The 20,532-nt window shown below is 49.9% G+C and overlaps 1 protein-coding gene across 1 annotated transcript in view; it reads left to right on the forward strand.

The window, feature by feature from the left end:
- CLTCL1 (clathrin heavy chain like 1) overlaps positions 1-20,532 on the forward strand; it is a 131,655-nt gene that overhangs the window by 95,662 nt on the left and 15,461 nt on the right. Inside the window, 8 exon segments of the mRNA XM_053587525.1 lie at positions 6,550-6,733; positions 7,680-7,872; positions 8,425-8,514; positions 8,517-8,579; positions 15,905-16,071; positions 16,554-16,661; positions 19,380-19,547; positions 19,933-20,079. Of these exon segments, the coding sequence (XP_053443500.1) occupies positions 6,550-6,733; positions 7,680-7,872; positions 8,425-8,514; positions 8,517-8,579; positions 15,905-16,071; positions 16,554-16,661; positions 19,380-19,547; positions 19,933-20,079 (1,120 nt within the window).

Below are 20,532 nucleotides of genomic sequence, written 5' to 3' on the forward strand. Positions count from 1 at the left end.
ACTGGGATCGCTAGAGAACTCAAATTAATAAACGTAAAAAGAGCCACCAATCCCTTAGATCACTGGGCAAAAGAAATGAATAGAACCTTCTCTAAAGAAGACAGACAAATGGCTAGCAAACCTATGAAAAAATGCTCATCATCCCTATTAGAGAAATGCAAATCAAAACCACTCTGAGATACCATCTCACCCCAGCGAGAATGGCCCACATCACAAAATCTCAAAACTGCAGATGCTGGCGTGGATGTGGAGAGAAGGGAACACTTTTACACTGTTGGTGGGACTGCAAACTAATACAACCTTTTTGGAAGGAAGTATGGAGAACCCTCAAAGAACTCAAGCTACACCTCCCATTTGATCCTGCAATCCCAGCTGGGCATCTACCCAGAAGAAAAAAATCCTTTTACCACAGGGACACTTGCACTAGACTGTTTGCAGCTCAACTTTCAATCACCAAAATGTGGAAACAGCCTAAATGCCCACCAACCCAGGAATAGATTGACAAGCTGTGGTATATGTATACCATGGAATACTATTCAGCCATTAAAAAAGATGGAGACTTTACATCCTTTGTATTAACCTGGATAGATGTGGAACACATTATTCTTAGTAAAGCATCACAAGAATGGAGAAACAAGAATCCTATGTACTCAATTCTGATATGAGGACAATTAAGGTCCTAGTACACAGTGGGGGGCAGGGGAAGGGGAGAGCAGAGAGAGGGAAGGAGAGAGGGGGTGGGGGGACAAGGTGTGGTTCACCTTTTGGGGGCGGGACTCAATTATAAGAGGGTTCTTCTCTAACAAAAGCAATTAATGTTACTTGGTTCTGTGTACCCTCAATGAATCCCCAACAATAAAAAAAGAAGTCTGAGGTTAAAAAATAGTAACGATACAAAAAAAATAATGATAATAAGAGAGCAGGAACCTAGAGAGGAACACAGACTGTTTTAAATCTCAAAAAAGATTAAGCAGATTTTTTAAAGTGCCAGATAACTTTGATACCTACTATATATGTGAAGAAGGTGCCAAAAAAAGGTGTACACGTTTTAAGAGAGGAAAAAACTGCATTAAAATTGCAATAATCAAGTCGCATTTGAATTACAAGAGGTACCGAAATGTGACTTGCATTCATCTTTAGAATTTTTTGTTGTTGTTGTTTTACAGTTTTTGGCCGGGGTCAGGTTTGAACCCAGCGCCACAGGCGCTGCCACATCTTTAGAATTTTAATACAGTTTTTATTATAACAGAAAAACCTATATTAAAATCATAATACTCAATATATACCAATGTTTGTTGACTCACATATTGTTTCTTGTATCTCTTCAAAATTGCACAAGCCAGAGCTAACTTGAGTATTACAATTTTAATACAGTTTTTTCCCTTCTTAAAACGTGTGTACATTTTTTGGCACCCTCTGCACATATATTTTTGAAATAAACCCCAAACGGGTTTAGTAGCATTACAGAATAACTGATTTGGGAGATAGATTTGAAGAAATTATAAGAATGTACCCAAGTTAAACAATGGATAGAGGTTGAGAGATGGAGAAGTTGAAAGGAGATCTCATTAAAGTGTCTACAGCACAGAATGAAACATACATCGTTTAGAGGGGACTTATGAGGAAACCACAACAAAGCTGACAAAATTCTAGCTCCTAAATTCAGGAAGCTCAACAGATCCCAAAGGAGATTAATTTTTTAAAACCATTCTTCTATGTATTTAGAACCTTAGAACATTAAAACCAAGATATTTAAAAACAGCCATTAGAGAAGCTATAGATTACCTACAGAGGAATGTGAATTAGACCAGCAGAGCCTTAGTGGAAGCCCAGGAGCAGTGATAAGATACGGGAACCTCAGAGTGTTCATAAATATGAGTGTCAACTTATGCCCGGCAGTGGCTCACACCTGTGGTCCCAGCACTCTGTGGGAGGCTGAGGCAGGAGGATCGCTTGAGTTCAGGAGTTCAAGACCAGCCTGAGCAAGAGCGACACCCATCTCTACTAAAAATAGAAAATATTAGCCAGGCAGGCACTTATAATCCCAGCTGAGGCAGGGACTGAGCTGGGAGGCTGAGGCAGGAGAATCTCGAAATGCTTGAGCCCAAGAGTTTGAGGTTACTGTGGGCCGTGACACTCCACCCAGGTAACAGAGTAAGACTCTGTCTCAAAAAAGAAAGAAAAAGAAGTAAATGTCAACTTGCAATTACTTGCTTTTTAAAAATTAACAGTAAGGTGAAATAGAGTTTTTTTCAAAACCGAGTCTCACTGTTACAGAGACTGGAGAGCTGTGGCATCAGCCCAGCTCACAGCGGCCTTGAACTGCTTAGTTCAAGAGAATCTCCCGCCTCAGCCTTCCGAGTAGGGGTGACCACGGACGCCCACCACCACACTCCACTATTTTCTTTTCTATTTTATTAGTGATGGGATCTCACTCTTGCTCAGGTTGGCCTGGAACTCCTGAGCTCAATCCACCTGCCTCAGCCTCCCAGAGTGCTAGGATTACAGACATGATGCCAGCTAGAGATATTTTCATACAGATTGGAGGAGAGACTTTGCAATAACAGACCTGCACTAAAGGAAATTATAATGAATGTGTTTTAGGGGGAAGGAGAGCAATCCTATGTCGGGACAAGAAGGAATAAAAATACTGGGTGTGTAAGACCATAAAAATATCAGTGGTGTTAGAAAAAAAGAACTAACATTTTTAATGACTGAGTATAAGTTGAGAAGTGATATTCTGAGTCCTTTTTGTTTGTTTAAGAGGAAGATAAAGGTAATGATAGATTATTCATGTTAAAATTTCAGGCAGAACTGCTAAAAAATGGAATATATAGCTTTTTTTTTTTTTTTTTGAGACAGAGTCTCACTATGTCACCCTCAGTAGAGTGTCATGGCATCACAGCTCACAGCAACCCCAAACTCTTGGGCTTAAGCAATTCTCTTGCCTCAGCTTCCCAAGTCGCTGAGACTACAGGCACCCGCCACAATGCCCGGCTATTTTTTGGTTGCAGTTGTCATTGCTGTTTGGCAGGCCCTGGTTGGATTCAAACCCTCCAGCTCCAATGTATGTGGCTGGCTGAGCTACAGGCACTGAGCCTAAATATATAGCTTTTAAACTATTTGTACTTGAGGATAAAAAAATGGAATGAGAAAATTGGTAACTCCAAAGAAGGCCAAAAAGGATAGAAAGATACACAGAAAATCCACAAACAAATGGCAAGGATAAAATGAGTGGAAGAAGCAAATCTCAGAATGGCAGCAATTACATTTCATGTAAATGATCATATAGTCCAGCTAAAAGACAGAGATTAGGAAGATAGAGAAAACTGTCGATATGCTTCTTACATGTCTAAAACTAGGTACACAAGAGGTGAAAAATGAAAGAATGAAAACAAATTAGGTGAGTACACCAACCAAACCTAAAAATGCTGACATAATTATGTTGGTATCTCACACGGTGACTTTATGATGAAAAGCATTGTTGAAATAAAGAGGGCCAGGTACATAATGGTGGAAGGTTCTGCCATCAGAAAGATGATTCTGAACTCATATAATGATACAGTCTCAATGTGAAGGAAGAATTGACAATGACAGAGACTTAGGCAACTTCATCATATTTGGGAGATGTTAACGTACCTCTCCAAGTAATTGGTAGAACAGTAAGATTTTTTAAAAATAAAAATATTAAAAGTATATTTAAAAAAGTAATAGTAGGGCAGTGCCTATGGTTCAGTGAGGAGGGTGCTGGCCCCGTATACTGAGGGTGGCGGGTTTGAACCCAGCCCCAGTCAAACTGCAACAAAAAAAATAGCTGGGCTTTGTGGCAGGTGCCTGTAGTCCCAGCTACTCGGGAGGCTGAGATAAGAGCATTGCCTAAGCCCAAGAGCTGGAGGTTGCTGTGAGCTGTGACGCCACGGCACTCTACTGAGGGTGACAAAATGAGACTCTGTCTCTAAAAAAAAAAAAAGAAAAAATAATAGTAAATACATTTTGAAGTATATAACAAATGTAACTATTGACAATCACTTGCATTGTAACCAATGCACTACATATAATGTATTTAAAAGTAGACATGATTATTAAAAAATACACTAATCCTTCTGCCTCAGCCTCCCTGAGTAGCTGGGACCATAGACACATGTAGCTGGCTAATTTTTCTGTTTGGTAGAGATGGGTCTCACTCTTTTTTATTTATTTATTTATTTTTTTGGTAAAGACAGAGTCTCACTTTATCACCCTCGGTAGAGTGCTCTGGCATCACAGCTCACAGCAACCTCCAACCCCTGGGCTTAGGCGATTACCTTGCCTCAGCCTCCCAGGTAGCTGGGACTACAGGCACCTGCCACAGCGCCCGGCTATTTTTTTGTTGCAGTTTGGCCAGGGCCAGGTTTGAACCAGCCACCTTCAGTATATGGGGCTGGTGCCCTGCCCACTGAGCCACAGGCGCCACCCGATGGGTCTCTTGCTCAGGCTGGTCTCAAACTCCTGAGCTCAAACAATCCTCCAGCCCCCCAGAGTGCTGGAATTACAGACATGAGCCACCACACCCAGCCCACAAACAGGTTTTCAACCACAGGGACAAAAGGCCAAAAATAGTCAAATTGCTCCCAAAGTTAATCATAATTACCTAAGAGATGGGGTGGATGTTGGATAATAAGGGACTTACTCTAATCTAGAATTACTATACAGCTAAATTAAGACATGATGATTTTGGCGAAGAGATAGAATTAAAACAGACCATTGAAATCGAATAAAGGTTCCTGGAATATACCCGTGTGTATTTATGACAGAGCTGGCTAAACTGGAGGAAGTGGTAGACTTCAATAAATGGTGTTGGGACAATTGGTCATCCATACAGAAAAAATTAAAGTTGGGCATCTCGTAAGTAGGAAAAGATTTAAATGTAAAAGGCAAAATTATAATAGCTTATATACTGTCTTTAGAAGAATATATATCTGACCTGAGGAATGCTTAAGCCATTCACAAAAAATATGAACCTTTAGTAAAAAACCAACAGCGCAGGCAGTGCCTGTGGCTCAGTGGGTAGGGGCACTAGCCCCTATACCCATATACCAAGGGTGGCGGGTTCAAACCCAGCCCTGCCAAACTGCAACAACAACAACAACAAAAAAATAGCCGGGCATTGTGGCAGGTACCTGTGGTCCCAGCTACTTGGGAGGCTGAGACAAGAGAATCGCCTAAGCCCGGGAGTTGGAGGTTGCTGTGAGCTGTGACATCACAGCACTCTAGCGAGGGCAATAAAGTGAGACTGTCTCTACAAAAAAAAAAAAAAAAAAAAAAAACAGGCTGTGTTAAACTAAAGAACTGTATCGTGAAGATGACAAAGAAAAAGGAGGTACAGATGGGCGAAGACATTCGCAGCATAACCAGCAAAAAACGGGTGTGGAGAAGATGAAATGAAAGAAAAACACTAGATCTCAGTGGAAACCAAGCAGAGCATTTGAATAGGCCCTGTGGGGAAAAGAAAGGCAGCAGGTGGGCCCACGGCAAGATTTCAGCCTCATCATCTGTCAAGGAGACACAAAATGAGGCTCTGTCATTTTTGCCTAGATTCGCCTTGACAAGGCCCTGCCCTGTAGTGCTCCATGGAGATAGTGAGAATGGACATCTGAGTCTTGCCCTGGTCCTCAGAGAAAGCAACCACTCTCTCACTGTTGCTTATGATGTTAGCTGCGGACTACTCTTTTTCTTTTCTTTCTTTTTTTTTTTTTTTTGAGATAAGATCTCACTCTGTTGCCTCAGCTACAGTGCAGTGGCATCGTCACAGCTCACGGCAACCTTGAACTCCTGGGCTCAGGCAATCCTCCTGCGTCAGCCTCCCAAAGCAGCTGAGACTGCAGACGTATGCTGCCTGCTTCTTTTCATTTTCGTGGAGACGGGGGTCTCCCTATGTTGCCCACACTGGTCTTGAGCACCTGGCCTCAAGCAATCCTCCTGCCTCCTGAGTCACTACAATTATAGGCGTGAGCCCCTGCACCTAGGTCTGACTTGTTCCGTGTTTTTGAATAGAGTGAAAGAAAGGTTGTATAAAAATGCATTAGTATGGTTAAAGCAACGTTAAGGTCAAAAACATGCAAAACTACCTGTATTGCTTAGGGATGTAGTGGACGTGATGAAACTAAAGAATTGCAAAGAATTGGGCTTGGCACCTGTAGCACAATGGTTACAGCGACAGCCACATATACGAAGGGTGGTGAGTTCAAACCCAGCCCGGGCCAGCCAAGAATTGCAAAGAATTGTAGCGACACAGTTATGAAAAACAGGCAGTTCTGAAGTGGGGGCTGCAGAGGGGCTCCTGAGAAGCCAGAGCAGCCCTCAGTGGCTGACAGTGTCCAGACTCCCTTCCCCTGCTCGCCCAGCGCTTCCTGAAGACCCCAGATGCTTCGCAAATGCTCTGTTTTCTATTTGTTAGAAACTTGAATGTGTACATCAATTACTTTTTTTAAAAATTGAGGATTTGGGCTACCTGACCTGCCAAAAAGTACTTATGCAGCCTTCATGTGCACTGACCACCCCTCTCCTCAGAAATCTCCAGAACCTGCTGATTCTGACGGCCATCAAAGCAGACCACTCGCGTGTCATGGAGTACGTCAGCCGCCTGGTCAACTATGACGCCCCAGACATTGCCAGCATCACCCTCAGCAGCACGTTGCATGAGGAGGCCTTCGCCATCTACCGCAAATTTGATGCTAACACCTTAGCGGTCCAGGTGGGCTGCTCAGCACAGCCTGACAAATGAGCCCCCTCTGCCCAGCCGAGCTCCCCTCCAGCCCTAGCATATCAGACCCGGCTCTTCTCTGCTCCTCCGCAGCCCGCTGGCTCCTTGTCCAGCTGTCAGCCTAGTGGCTCTCCTGGACTCAAATGCTGCAGTCACACTCATCCCAGCCCTCCTTCCCACCAGGCCTCCTCAGCGGGAGCTTCCAGAGCAGTCCTGCCAGCCGTCCCCGCCCGCCCTGCCTTTCACCTCCCCAGGAACTCTTCCCTGCAGTCAGGTCCCTTTCTTGCCTGTCTGTGAGCCTTTTCTGATTTGTGTTTGCAAGTCAGCTGAAAGCTACACAACACCTCACTGTGACTTCTCTCTATTATTCTCCCCTGCCCTCCTCTTCCTTTCCTGTTTTCTACGTCTGCCTGTGACACCTCTGATCTGGAAGCCCTTCTCTTGCCCCCACGTGTAGGCTCTATCCCGGCATTAAAACAGACGCCCTCTGCACAGGGGGCTGCTGCCATCACCTCCTCCACTGCCATGTGGCAGTGTGTGTCACCACAGCCCAGGGACCCCGTTTCTGCCTCCTGAGCAGTCTCGCTCTCCACAGCCTTCTCATAGGCTCTGTGCTCTGTTGAGCTGTCTCTCCCTCCAAGCTCACAAGGAAGTCCCATGTCCTACCCTGGCCCAGAAACTTCAGCCAGAAAGCTCCATCCCCTCGTGCCTCTTTTCTGGAGCGTCTCCTCTTTGTCTGGTGTCCCTCTCCCACATGATAGCTCTTACATCTCTCAAGTCATTCACCTGAGAAATATTTAGCACATAATTGTTTTGCACTGGATCAAAATGATCATGCAACTTGAGGCAGAATAGGGAGCCAAACAAAAGTCTCTCTGTTCCTTGGAGCTGGCCGGGTGTTGAGGAGAATGCACGTCCTCTCTCTCATCGTCCCTAGGTCCTGATCGAGCACATCAGAAGCCTAGACCGAGCCTACGAGTTTGCAGAGAGATGCAGTGAGCCTGCCGTGTGGAGTCAGCTGGTCCGAGCCCAGCTCCAGGGAGACCTGGTGAAGGAAGACATTGACTCCTTCATCAGAGGGGACGACCCTTCCTCTTGCGTGGAAGTTGTGCGGGCGGCCAGCAGGAGCAGTGAGTGAATCACCTTTCCGTGGGGCTCCACTTCTCACGTGTGCAAAACCCAGCCAGGACGAGAGGTTAATGAGACCCTCAGAGTCTCCACGTACTATGCACTCAGAGATAGCAGGGGGCACATCTCTGAGGCTTTCCAAAAGGGTCTGAGGGAATATCCCAGCCCTTCAGGTGGCCCTCGTTCTCTTTTACACATTCAGGCAGTTTAAGCACAGCAGATACTACTATTGTGATAACATTGAGCTCAGCATCTCAGACCCAGAGTTTTCTGGAGACCTGCTGCTGTTTCTAGTTGACTGTGGCCTCAGCCTCTCCAGGGCTGGAATAAGTGATCTGTCTGCAGGGTGGCCCTAATGTGGCTCAGCCCCTCACCAGCTTCCTCCCTCTGCTCTGTGGGCACAGTGGAGGCCTTCTAGATGTTGCCTGGGTTTGATTCTCAGTGAGGCATAGCAGGGAAGTAAACATGTCTGGCTGAGGACACAAAGGGAGAAATTGAGCCCCTGATTGAAACTATCAACTCTGAGTTGATCCGTCTTTATTTTCTGTCTTTAGACAACTGGGAAGATGTAGTTAAATTCCTGCAGATGGCCAGGAAGAAGGGCTCTGAGTCTTACGTAGGGACGGAACTTATGTTTGCCATGGCTAAACCAGTCGTCTGTCTAAACTAGAAGATTGTATCAGTGGACCCAACAATGCCCACATCCAGCATGGATGAGCTGCCACAGACTGACTTAAGCCAGGGAGGCTCCTTAGAGCTGTGCAGAGTCTGATGATGGGGAGAAACAAGCCGGGTGAGGAATTAGGAACCATGTTGCTGGTGCTGCTGGAGAATGCAGAGCTGCAGGATTTTGGCTTCCCTTGTCTGTGCACATGAGACTGGTTCTCATAGAAGAGGAGACATGAGGACCTACATGAAGGTATTCTATTCACATGAGAAAAGAAAGCTAACTGTTTAACTCAGAATTAGTAATCAGGATGCATAAAATATAAAAACTAAGAGCTTTCTCAGATGTCAGCAGTGATCACATGACTCAATGGGGAAGGAAATGTTCTATTCTAAATAGAAATAAGGCCCGGCTTGGTGGCTCACGCCTGTAATTTTAGCACTTTGAGAGGCTGAGGTGGGAGCATTGCCAGGAATTTGGGACCAGCCCAGGCAACATGGCAAGACTTTCTCTCTCCAAAAAAAAAAACCCGCAAACAGGAAGTCACTGACTAGAACAGATGTCATCCCGATTGACTTCTAAAGAACGCAGTTACAAGAAGAAGAAGCCCAGAAGAGGAAAGAAAAGGATTCAGAAATGGCTCTTATTCAGAACCCTTTGACATTCAGGGGTGTGGCCATGGAATTCTCTCAGGAGGAGTGGATGTGCCTGGACCCTGCTCAGCGGACTTTATACAGGGACGTGATGTTGGAGAACTATAGGAACCTGCTCTCTCTGGGTATCTCTTCTATATGTGTGATAAATGAATTGCCACCTGAAGAGGGTGGTAGTATAGAAGAAATATCCCCCACCATGTTGGAAAGGAATGAAAACCATGACATTGAAGACTTTTGCTTTAGGGAAATCCAGAAGAATATACATAAGTTTAAGTGTCAGTGGAGAGATGATGAAAGACATTGCAGTGGAGTCCGTATGACCCCTCAAGGAAATCTCACTGGGAAGAGATCAGCATGATTGAAGGGGTTCTGGAAACAAGCTTGTTAATAATCAGGTAGGATCGAACACCCAGTCACATCTACCAGAACTGCAGCTATTTAAGATTGAAGAGAAAATTTATGAATGTAACCTCATGGAGTCATCTGTCAACAATGATTTCTTGGTTTCCCCATCCCACAGAATTCCTTCTACTATGAAACCCTCCCTTTCTCATGAACATGAGTATGAACTTATGGATTTATTATTCCCACAAAGATAGAAACCACAGATAGTGACAGAACATCACAAATGTACGGTGTGGGAGAAGTCCTTTAATCAAGGGTTGCATATCAATATTGATCAAATAATCCATGAGGAAGAGAATTGATTTAAATCGATATATGTGCTAAGGTATTCAATAAAAACTCAAGCCTTGGAAGTCGTCAAAGATTCCACACTGTAAAGAAAACTTACAAGTGTAATGAGGGTGGCAAGGTCTTCAATTACATTTCACGGCTTGCATGGCATCAGAAAATCCACACTGGAGAGAAACCTTACAAATGTAATGCATGTGGAAAGCTATTCTGTGAAAGTTCAGCCCTTGCACAGCATCAGAGAATTCACACAGGTGAGAAACCTTACAAAAGTAATGAATGTGGAAAGCTATTCCGCACAAGTTCGATCCTTGGATGACATTGGAGAATTCACACTGGAGAGAAACCTTATAAATGTAATGAATGTGGAAAGGTTTTCAGTCCAAACTCATGCTTAGCACATGATCATCGGAGAGTTCCTACTATAAAGAAACCTTACAAATGTAACGAGTCTGGCCGTTACCTTTAGGCTCTCCATGACTAGAGAAACCTTTCAAATATAATAAATAAAACATGCAAAAAAAAAAAGAGGCCAGGTGTAGTGGCTCATGCCTGTAATCCCAGCAGTCTGGGAGGCCCAGGCAAGTGGATTGCCTGAGTTTAGGAGTCCAAAACCAGCCTGAGCCAGAGTGAAACCCTGTCTCTAAAACTAGCCAGTTGCTGTAGCAGGCGCCTAGTCTTAGCTGAGCCAAGAGCATCACTTGAGCCTAAGAATTTGAGGTTGCTGTGAGTTATCACGCCACAGCACTCTACCCAGGCTGACAGAATGAGGTGATAGATAGATAGATAGACAGATAGATAGGTAGGATGGATAGATAGATAGATAGATAGATAGATAGATAGATAGATAGATAGATAGATAGATAGATAGATAGATAGATAGATAAAGAAAAGAAAGGCCTGTGGGCCCACCTACTCAGGAGGCTAAGGCAGGAAGATCACTTAGGCCTGGAAGTTCAAGGTTACAGCAGTGAGCTGTGATTGCACCACTGCACTCCAACCTGTGGAACAATAACAAAAATAAATAAAACCAAAATGTTAAAATAAACCTTAACAAAGAAGACCATTAAATAAAAGAAAGATAAATAATTGTGAAGTCAGCCGTATGGGTGAAATGTTATCCCTGGGGAACCTTGACGGAGGTGACAAGGTGATAGCATGTATTCTAACTCTACATCAATTCCAAGTTCACCCTTCTTGAAAGAGCGTACAATTCATGGAAATAAATAGCACCAATGTGGACTTTGAATTTATTTCAAACTAAGTTCTCAGTAATTGTTGGAAATAAATTAGGTCAAAGTTTAGAAAGGAGTTAAAATTTCATGGAATTCTGCAATCAAAATGAAACCCCAGATGAAAAAATTAAAGGTATAAAAATTGAGGGGTTTTGTCCTTAATAAAAATAAATTTAAGCCAGGTATGGTGGCTCACACCTGCAGTCCCAACTATTTGGGAGGCTGAGGAGGGAGGATCACTTGAGCCCAGTGGTTCAACGTTGCAGTGGGCTATGATGACACCATGGCTCTCCAGTCTGGGCTAAAGAGCAAGACCCTGCCTCAACAAAAACAAAAAAAAAAAGGAAGAAATCCTGGCTGGTGATAGAAAAACCTTTCAAAGTTAGTTCAAACAAAGTTAAAAACGGCATGCCTAGAAAATTGCCTATGACGAGAACAACAGATAACTCTCGGATGTGGAATGGGCATACTTTATTTTCCTATTAATTGCCTGTGTTTGCAAAGTTCTTTTTTAATCAGTGACCATATGCCCATACATGTATAACTTCCAAAATTTTGCCTTTAAATCAGAAAATTAATTAAAATGATAGAAAACAAACCCTTGCCCCAAACCCTCCTCTGAACTAGTAACAGGTTCTCCTGAGTCAGTGGCACTGCAGAGCAGGGCAGAAGCTCCGTCACGAGGCTGGCTGGGCAGGCCCTGGGGCCTATGGGGCTCTTTGCCTCTGTGTTCGTGGTGGCCCCAAGGCCTGGCTGCCCCACGCCCCCTGCAGTCCTCCTAGACTTAGGGGTCTGACTCAGCCCACTGGCTACACAGATATTGTTTTCCCTGTGTTTCCTTTAAATTAGGAGTGACAAAAAATGCCCTCTGCGGCAAAGACCTCACTTACACATTCATCACCAGAGTTTTGCTGTGCGTCAGCTGTGTGCCTCAGTAGGGCTGTGGAGGAGCCAGATTTCTGCCCACGTTGATCCCAGGACCTGTGAAGATACTGCAGTGTGTGAAGTGACTGCAGGAAAGATGTGAGGTGGAGTGTGGGGGTGAGGCTGGGTGTCCCAGTTTCAGACAGGGCCCCTGGTAGGTGCTGAGTCCGCACCCCTCTGGGAGGAGCCCCAAGAGCAGAAAGCAGGTTGGGTACAGGGCCCCCAAGGAGCACTGGATGTGTGCAGGGCAGGGGACAGCTGGAGAGACGTGGGCACTGGTGGACAGAGGCAGCTATCGTGCCCCATGGGCCCATATCTGAGGGTCTTCATCAGGACTCTCGCTGCTGCTCAGGGAACACTGGAGGAGTTTGAGCAGAAGAGGAACAAGGTCTGATCAGAAGTCAGCAGAAACCGTCTGGCTGATGTTCCCAGACCACAGTGACAGCAACGGTAGGACTACAGACACAGAGGTTAGTGCAGCTGATAGTGGGGGGGTGAAGACCAGAGTGACAGAGAGGACAGAGCTGCAGGCACAGAGGCCAGTAAGGAGCAGGGCCGTGCAGCTGACAGTAGGGGTGAAGACCACGGTGACAGAGGGGACAGAGCTGCAGGCACAGAGGACAGTGAGGAGCAGGGCCGTTCAGCTGACAGTAGGGGTGAAGACCAGGGTGACAGAGGGGACAGAGCTGCAGGCACAGAGGACAGTGAGGAGCAGGGCCGTGCAGCTGACAGTAGGGGTGAAGACCAGGGTGACAGAGGGGACAGAGCTGCAGGCACAGAGGCCAGTGAGGTGCAGGGCCGTGCAGCTGACAGTAGGGGTGAAGACCAGAGTGACAGAGAGGACAGAGCTGCAGGCACAGAGGCCAGTGAGGAGCAGGGCCATGCAGCTGACAGTAGGGGTGAAGACCAGGGTGACAGGACAGAGCTGCAGGCACAGTGGCCAGTGAGGAGCAGGGCCGTGCAGCTGACAGTAGGGGTGAAGACCAGGGTGACAGAGAGGACAGAGCTGCAGGCACAGAGGCCAGTGAGGAGCAGGGCTGTGCAGCTGACAGTAGGGGTGAAGACCAGGGTGACAGAGGGGACAGAGCTGCAGGCACAGAGGCCAGTGAGGAGCAGGGCCGTTCAGCTGACAGTAGGGGTGAAGACCAGGGTGACCGTGAGGACAGAGCTGCAGGCACAGAGGCCAGTGAGGAGCAGGGCCGTGCAGCTGACAGTAGGGGTGAAGACCAGGGTGACAGAGGGGACAGAGCTGCAGGCACAGAGGACAGTGAGGAGCAGGGCCGTTCAGCTGACAGTAGGGGTGAAGACCAGGGTGACAGTGGGGACAGAGCTGCAGGCACAGAGGACAGTGAGGTGCAGGGCCGTGCAGCTGACAGTAGGGGTGATGACCAGGGTGACAGAGAGGACAGAGCTGCAGGCACAGAGGACAGTGAGGAGCAGGGCCGAGCAGCTGACTGTTGCGGTGAAGACCAGGGTGACAGAGAGGACAGAGCTGCAGGCACAGAGGACAGTGAGGTGCAGGGCCGTGCAGCTGATAGTAGGGGTGAAGACCAGGGTGACAGAGAGGACAGAGCTGCAGGCACAGAGGACAGTGAGGTGCAGTGCCGCGCAGCTGACAGTAGGGGTGAAGACCAGGGTGACAGAGAGGACAGAGCTGCAGGCACAGAGGCCAGTGAGGAGCAGGGCTGTGCAGCTGACAGTATGGGTGAAGACCAGGGTGACAGAGGGGACAGAGCTGCAGGCACAGAGGCCAGTGAGGAGCAGGGCCGTTCAGCTGACAGTAGGGGTGAAGACCAGGGTGACAGAGGGGACAGAGCTGCAGGCACAGAGGACAGTGAGGAGCAGGGCCGTTCAGCTGACAGTAGGGGTGAAGACCAGGGTGACAGTGGGGACAGAGCTGCAGGCACAGAGGCCAGTGAGGAGCAGGGCCGTGGAGCTGACAGTAGGGGTGATGACCAGGGTGACAGAGAGGACAGAGCTGCAGGCACAGAGGACAGTGAGGAGCAGGTCTGTGCAGCGGCGGTGAGGAATGAGTAAAGCATAATCTGCTCCTATGTGTCTTGAGGCAGAGCTGATGGTGTGAGAGGAAACCAGTGAAGGCAGGTTGTGGATCTAGGTGTCCTGAGTGGAGACTGCCTGGGGGTCAGGACTCGTGTTTGTTGGACACCACATGGCTCTGTCCTGCTGTACACAGGAGTTAGGTCAGGGAAAAAGTCCAGACTAGAGATGTTTCGGGCCGGGCTTTGGGGTAGATGCCCATAGTCCCTACCCATATGGGAGAACATGGCAAGGTGTATAGGGCCGGAGCAACAGGCTGCAGACAAGATCGGGGCCTCCCAAGCCAGGCAGCAGGGGGAGGTGGGAGGGAGGTGGGCATCTTTCTGGGAACCGTGCAGTGGCCCTGGCAGCGTCAAACAGACCCCTGATGGCAGCAGGTGCAGAGAGCAGAGGAAGAGGCAGAGCAGCCTCACAAACCCCTGACACCCTGGTGAGATGTGCGCTCTGCAAGGGGCTGGGGGACAGGTGGGCAGCCCCAGCTATGTGAGAGAAGAGTGAACAGGACTGGTTTGGTTCTAACCTAGGGAAAGTCACAGTGGTTCGTTGAGCTCGTAGGCATGGGTTCACAGAGGGTAACACTGACACGGTGCAGAGGGCAGGGCTGCGTGTGGGAATGCAGGGGGGTTGGCCTAGGTGGCACCCTGGAAGGTTCTCCTGATGACTTCTGTCTTCTTGGGAAAATGGAAGACAGACACTTGGCTTGAAGAGTTGTTGGAGGTTTCAGGCGAGAAGGCCTATCCAGCAGCTGACAGGGAGAGAAGCCACATGTTAAAGGAGGGGGGTGGGCGTGCTGCCAGCCCCCTGAGGTCAGTGGTCTTGCTGTGGGGCTCTGCTGCCTGTGTGTGGCTCTGAGGCCACACGTGTGGAATGTGCAGAGAACTGGCCCCAGGAAGAACTGAGCACCAACAGAAGGGTCCAAGGTGAGTGCCCAGAGCCAGCAGGAGGGTCCAGGGTGAGTGTCAGAAGGCAGCAGGCTCTACAGGCACCAGCTGGGCACTGACGCTGGCCAGGTGCAGACACGGTGGCCGGGCCGTGGGAAGCTGGCCAGGTTGCTGGGCTGGTGGGGTTCAGGGAGTCAGGACAGTGAGCTGGGCAGACCGGGGGTGCTTCCGACGGGCGGTCCCAGGGCTGACTGCTCTCAGCCAAGGTCTAGGGCAGGGGTGCCCAACCTGTGGCCTGTGGGCCATGTGCTGATTCTGTGAGGACTTTTTTTGATTATCTGTGGTGTCAGGTATTACAAAAAGGACACACGGACCCGTCCTTGCTCACACCTGTCATCTGTGCTTATGTGTTTACTGTGGCCTGAGACAGCTCTTATTCCTCCAGTGTGTGGCAGAGAAATAAAAGGTTGGACACCCTGGTCTAGGGTATGACCGTGGCACTAACTAGCTGTCGTCAGGAGCGAGATGGGGTCCCGAGAGCACAGGACTCGGAGGAAATCAAACAAATGGTCAGGGGTTGAGAAAGATTTGTAAATGGTGTCAGGATGGTCCCTGACACAAGATTCATTATACCACGGAGCTCTGCTCCTAACCCAGCCCTGGGGGTGCAGGTCTGGGAGGGGACAGCCAGGCCTGAAGGGCCAGCACACAGGGCTAGGTCTGGCAGGTGGAGGAGGCATCCAGGGCTGGGGGCTTGCTTTGTTCTCTGGTCTCTGGGCAGCTTCGTTGGAGCTGGTGAGCTGAGAGGGAGGCTCACCTCTCCAGTAGGTCGGAAGTGGCTCTGCCCCCTGGGAACATCAAACCAGCCCTGAGAAAGCTCTCATTGAAGAGCATCTCACCAGGGCTGCCTCATCGTCCCTAGGTCAGAGACTGCGGCTACGAGGAGGGCATGTACGAGGCCGCCAAGCTGCTGTACAGCAGCGTCTCTAACTTTGCCCACCTGGCGTCCACCTTGGTCCACCTCGGCGAGTATCAGGCAGCTGTGGACAGCAGCCACAAGGCCAACAGCACACAGACCTGGAAGGAGGTAAACGGCACAGTATCTCCAGAATCAGGCCTTCCTGTTGGCTCCCCACTCTTTCCAGTAGGACGAGTCTCAGTGCTGGCCTCTTGTCCAGGTGGGGGTCTGAGTCCTCTGGGATGGCTTATAAGCTGGTATTTATGCTTGGAAGCAGAGGCCCAGAGAGACCTGTGTCAGACCAAGTAGCTCCTGGCAATTGTCTTGGTATCGCAGAATTAATCAATATTACAAGTATCATCATAATACTTTTAAAAACTCCTGTAGGCCAGACACAGCAGCTCATGCCTGTAATCCCAGGTGGGGTTCTTCTCCCCACGGTCTCAAACACCCCCGTGGGCTGCAGGTTATATATGTCACCATCTTCCCTGCACCCTCATCTGACTTCTTAAGCCCCATTTGCTGGTGTCTCTGCATTTGCAGCGGTGCCCTGTGAGCCTGCTGCCGTGGTGTCCTGCCTCAGTGACGTCCCTGCTGATTCTCCCCTCTAGGTGTGCTTTGCCTGTGTGGACAGACAGCAGTTCCACCTTGCCCAGCTGTGTGGCCTTCACATCGTTATTCACGCTGATGAGCTGGAGGAACTGATTCACTACTACCAGGTGACCAGACGGCCTGCGCTGGCCGTGCAGGGGACAGGTGATACCTGAATGCTCCCCCAAAAGGGGAGTCACTCCCTCAGCCTGTGACTGTCTCCATGTTGCCTCTGGACGTAAATGTACGTGAGACGGTGCTTCTGTGGGGAGCGTCCTTCCGTGTGCCAGACAGCTATTCACAGATTAGAGTAGAATGGTTGTCTTCCTTCTCCTGTGTCACTGGGCCTTCAGAAGCCCAGTCAGTGCCCTGTCCACAGGGAACCCTCCATAACTTGCTGAGAACGGTGCTGGCTGTGGCAGAGCCCAGATCCCTCCCCTGGTTCCTGGCAGTGTGTGGCCCCATGGGGCGTGCTCTTCCAGTGCTGTGGGGACAAGGCACATACAAGGTGGGTACCTGGGGAGGGCCGGGCCTGCGTGGTCCTGGTGCAGCCAGGCTCTGCTCTGAGTCACAGTGGACAGTCCTCCAGGCATTTAGGGGCCTGGACCTCCCCCTCTGGGGTTCCTGGAGCCCATGTCACACCAGGCGTGTTCATCAGCACAGAGATTGGACTTTGCGCAGCAGCGTCACTGTGATGTGGCCGTGGACAGTGAGCCCCCGCCCCTCACTGCAGGAGAAGTGGTCAGGGGGACTCGCACCAGCTCGGGGACCAGAATGGCCTCCTAGGCTTAATGACTTCTTAATGAGAAATCTTTCCCACCCCAGGGGAACTTAGCAAATGAAGTATAAAGCAGAGAGGATGACAAACCAGTCCCAGGCTGAAATAGAATGATTCGTTCACTCAGCAAGAGAGAGAATGAGCACCTGCTGTGTACCGGGCATTATTCCAGATAAGTGTGTCAGTGAGAAAAACAGAAAACCCCCAATTCAGTTGAATTTGCATTCGGTGAGGTTAGCAGACAGGCAACACCCCCAGCTTCCACCATGTGCTGGAAAGTGATGAGTTGTGGGGCTCAGAGTGCCTAGGTGGACTTTCATAAAGGGACAGTCAAGGCAGCAACAGTTGAGAAGCTGACATTCAAGCAAAGATCTGAAGAAATGGATGGACATTTGAGGGAAGGCCAAGTCCTGAGGCAGGAGCACGCCGTGTGTTCAGGAGTGCACCGTGTGTTCAAGGCAGGGGCTGGGGCCAGAGTGGGGAGCAGGGAGTGCTGGGGCGCTGCAGGGCTGAGGAGGGTAAAGGGACCATGTTGGCTCAGGTGCTGAAAGAGACAGGTGTGAGGGCCCCGTGGGCAGGCGGAGGAGCCTGATGCAAGCCAGAAGAGCAGCTGGGGCTCTCTCAGTGGTCTGGAAGAGAAGGGACAGCGACCAAATCAGGTAGTGGTGACACCAGGGTGAGATGTGACCAGGCATCAGGTTTGGGTATGTATATTGTGTGTAGTGCCAGCTTGATGCACGGATGCCCTAGGTGTGAGGTAAGGAGAGCCGTCAAGGACAGCTCCCTTTACTCCTGGCTTGGACAGGTGGAAACATGGAGTTGTCATCCGTGGACATCGGGAGATGAAGGGCTGGGGGAAGGCAGGACGGGGCTGTGCTGCCAACGCAGGGTGCCGAGTCTGAACTGCCACCTGGCTGTTCAAGCAGAAGCATCAGGCAGGCAGTTGGAACCACAGTCTAAACTTCTATGAAAGACCAGTTAGAGAAATAAAATGGGAGTTGGTGACACAGAGAAGGCCTATGAAGACACAGCTGCAGTCCCTGGGTGCAAGTCCGGGTAAAGAAGAGACCCAGTGTTCACCCTGGTGCCGCCTGCAGGGGTGGGCTGAGGAGGGGAGGAGCAGCCTGTGCAGGGAAGGACACCCAGAGAGCACCCAGCTCCCAGCACCCCGGGAGGCCGGCACAGGCAGCGGGGCTGACGCCAGGTGGGAAGGTCTGAGGGCAGCAGCGAGGCCCAGCCTGACTGAGGGGCTGCAGAGAACGAGGAGAGGAGCAGGGGTGGAGCAGAGGGGAGTAGAAAAATGGGATGGTGGCTGGCAGGGGGCACAAGGTCAAGAGGAGGGGTCTTTGAGGACAGGAGAGTCAGCGGGGCCTTGTTGGAGGCTGTGAAAGAGGGATGTCGGTGCACAAGAGAAGGGACTCCCCAGGGCAGTGGCCTTAGTCGTTGGAACGGTGCGGGAGCTGCAAGCCAAGTGGGTTCCCAGAGAGCTGAGGGGCAGGAGCCACAGTGGCACAGGGGAGCAGAGAGGGGGGTCCTCTGTGGGAGGAGGACAGGAAGAAGGGCACTCCCAGGGCTGTGGGCCAAAGGGAGACAGGGCTGTGGTCAGGCTAAGCTGGCTGTAAGCAGATGTCTGCTGTCATCCAGGGAGCATGACAGAGGGGTGTGAGGACATGGTCAGGGGATAGTGAGGACAGTGGCGTGACAGAGTCAAGTTAGAGCCAGGATCCCATGAGTGAGCTGTGAAGACAGACATTGGAGTTAATCATCCTTGGACTCTGTCACCCCATTTCCTGTTTTGCTAGTTTTTTCATATTTCTTTTCATAATAATAGCAACACTAATTTGTACTTAGAACGCCGCAGGCGTAGGGAGGAGCACTGTTTCCCAGAGCGCGGCGCCTGAGACGAGCCAGCAGGCTGTGTGGCCTGTGCATGCGGGCATATCTTTTGCACAGACAGTGGTATCACAGGCAGTCACCAGCAGGGTTCCTGTGGCACAGGCACTGGCTGGGGGGAGGCTGTGGCAGGTGTGCAATTCCTCTGCCCCAGGTGTGGTTGTTGGCCCTCCAGGACGGGGGCTACTTTGAGGAGCTGATCTTGCTGCTGGAGGCAGCCCTCGGCCTGGAGCGGGCCCACATGGGCATGTTCACAGAGCTGGCCATCCTCTACTCCAAGTTCAAGCCACGGAAGCTGTCGGAGCACCTGGAGCTCTTCTGGTCCCACATCAACATCCCCAAGGTCCCACGCCCTCCTCATGGCCTGTCTGCCCTGTGCGAGCATGTGTGTGTGTGTGCATGCATGTGTGCATATGAGCATGTGCACGCATGTACAGGTACACGTGTGTGCTAGCGTATGTGCATGTGTGCTTGTGCATATGCAAGCGTGTGTGCGTGCATGTGTGCATATGAGCACGTGCACGCATATACAAGTATGTGCATGTGCAAGCGTGTGTGTGCATGCATGTGTGTATATGAGCATGTGCACACATATACATGTATGTGTGTGTGTGCATGTGCATATGCGAGCATGTGTGTATGCATGTGCATGTGTGTGTGCGTGTGTGTACATGCATGTGTGTGTGTGTGCGTGCCCACACAGCACAGGCTGACCTGGCTCCCCACAGGTGCTGAGAGCTGCAGAGCAGGCCCACCACTGGGCAGAGCTGGTATTCCTCTACGACAAGTACGAGGAATATGACCAGGCCGTGCTCATCATCACCCACCCCACTGAGGCCTGGAGAGAAGGTCAGTTCAAGGACCTCATCACCAAGGTAAGGGGGGTGCAGCACGCAGGGCCACCCACCTGCCCCAGGTCGTTTGTGGAGGGGGAGGTGAGTGCTGATGTGCAACCTCTCCTGTCAGCTTGCCACCCTGGGCCAGTGGTGCTGACTCCATCACGGGAGGTCCAGGTTGTACAGGGGGATGGAGAGGACAGCCCTGCTCCCCGCTGCTCCCTCATGGCCAGGCCTCAGGTGCTTGTCTTGGGCTCTGTCAACCCAGACTTCCAACCATACCCTGTCCATTCCCGTTTCCTGTTGCATTTTTTTTTTTTTTCATATTTTGTAAACCGTCTGACATTTTTCCTCCACGTGTCAGCCCCGGCAAAGCACTTGAGGCACAGTGAACATGTACCGTGGTGGGCAGGCAAGCCCAGGGCTGTGGCCATGGGGCCTCACTCGTCCCCAGAGTGGGTGTCCCTCCTGCTGCCACTCAGGGCCAAGCCA

This window comes from Nycticebus coucang, chromosome 4 (genome assembly GCF_027406575.1).
Source record: "Nycticebus coucang isolate mNycCou1 chromosome 4, mNycCou1.pri, whole genome shotgun sequence".
In the NCBI taxonomy this organism is placed as follows: Eukaryota; Metazoa; Chordata; class Mammalia; order Primates; family Lorisidae; genus Nycticebus; species Nycticebus coucang.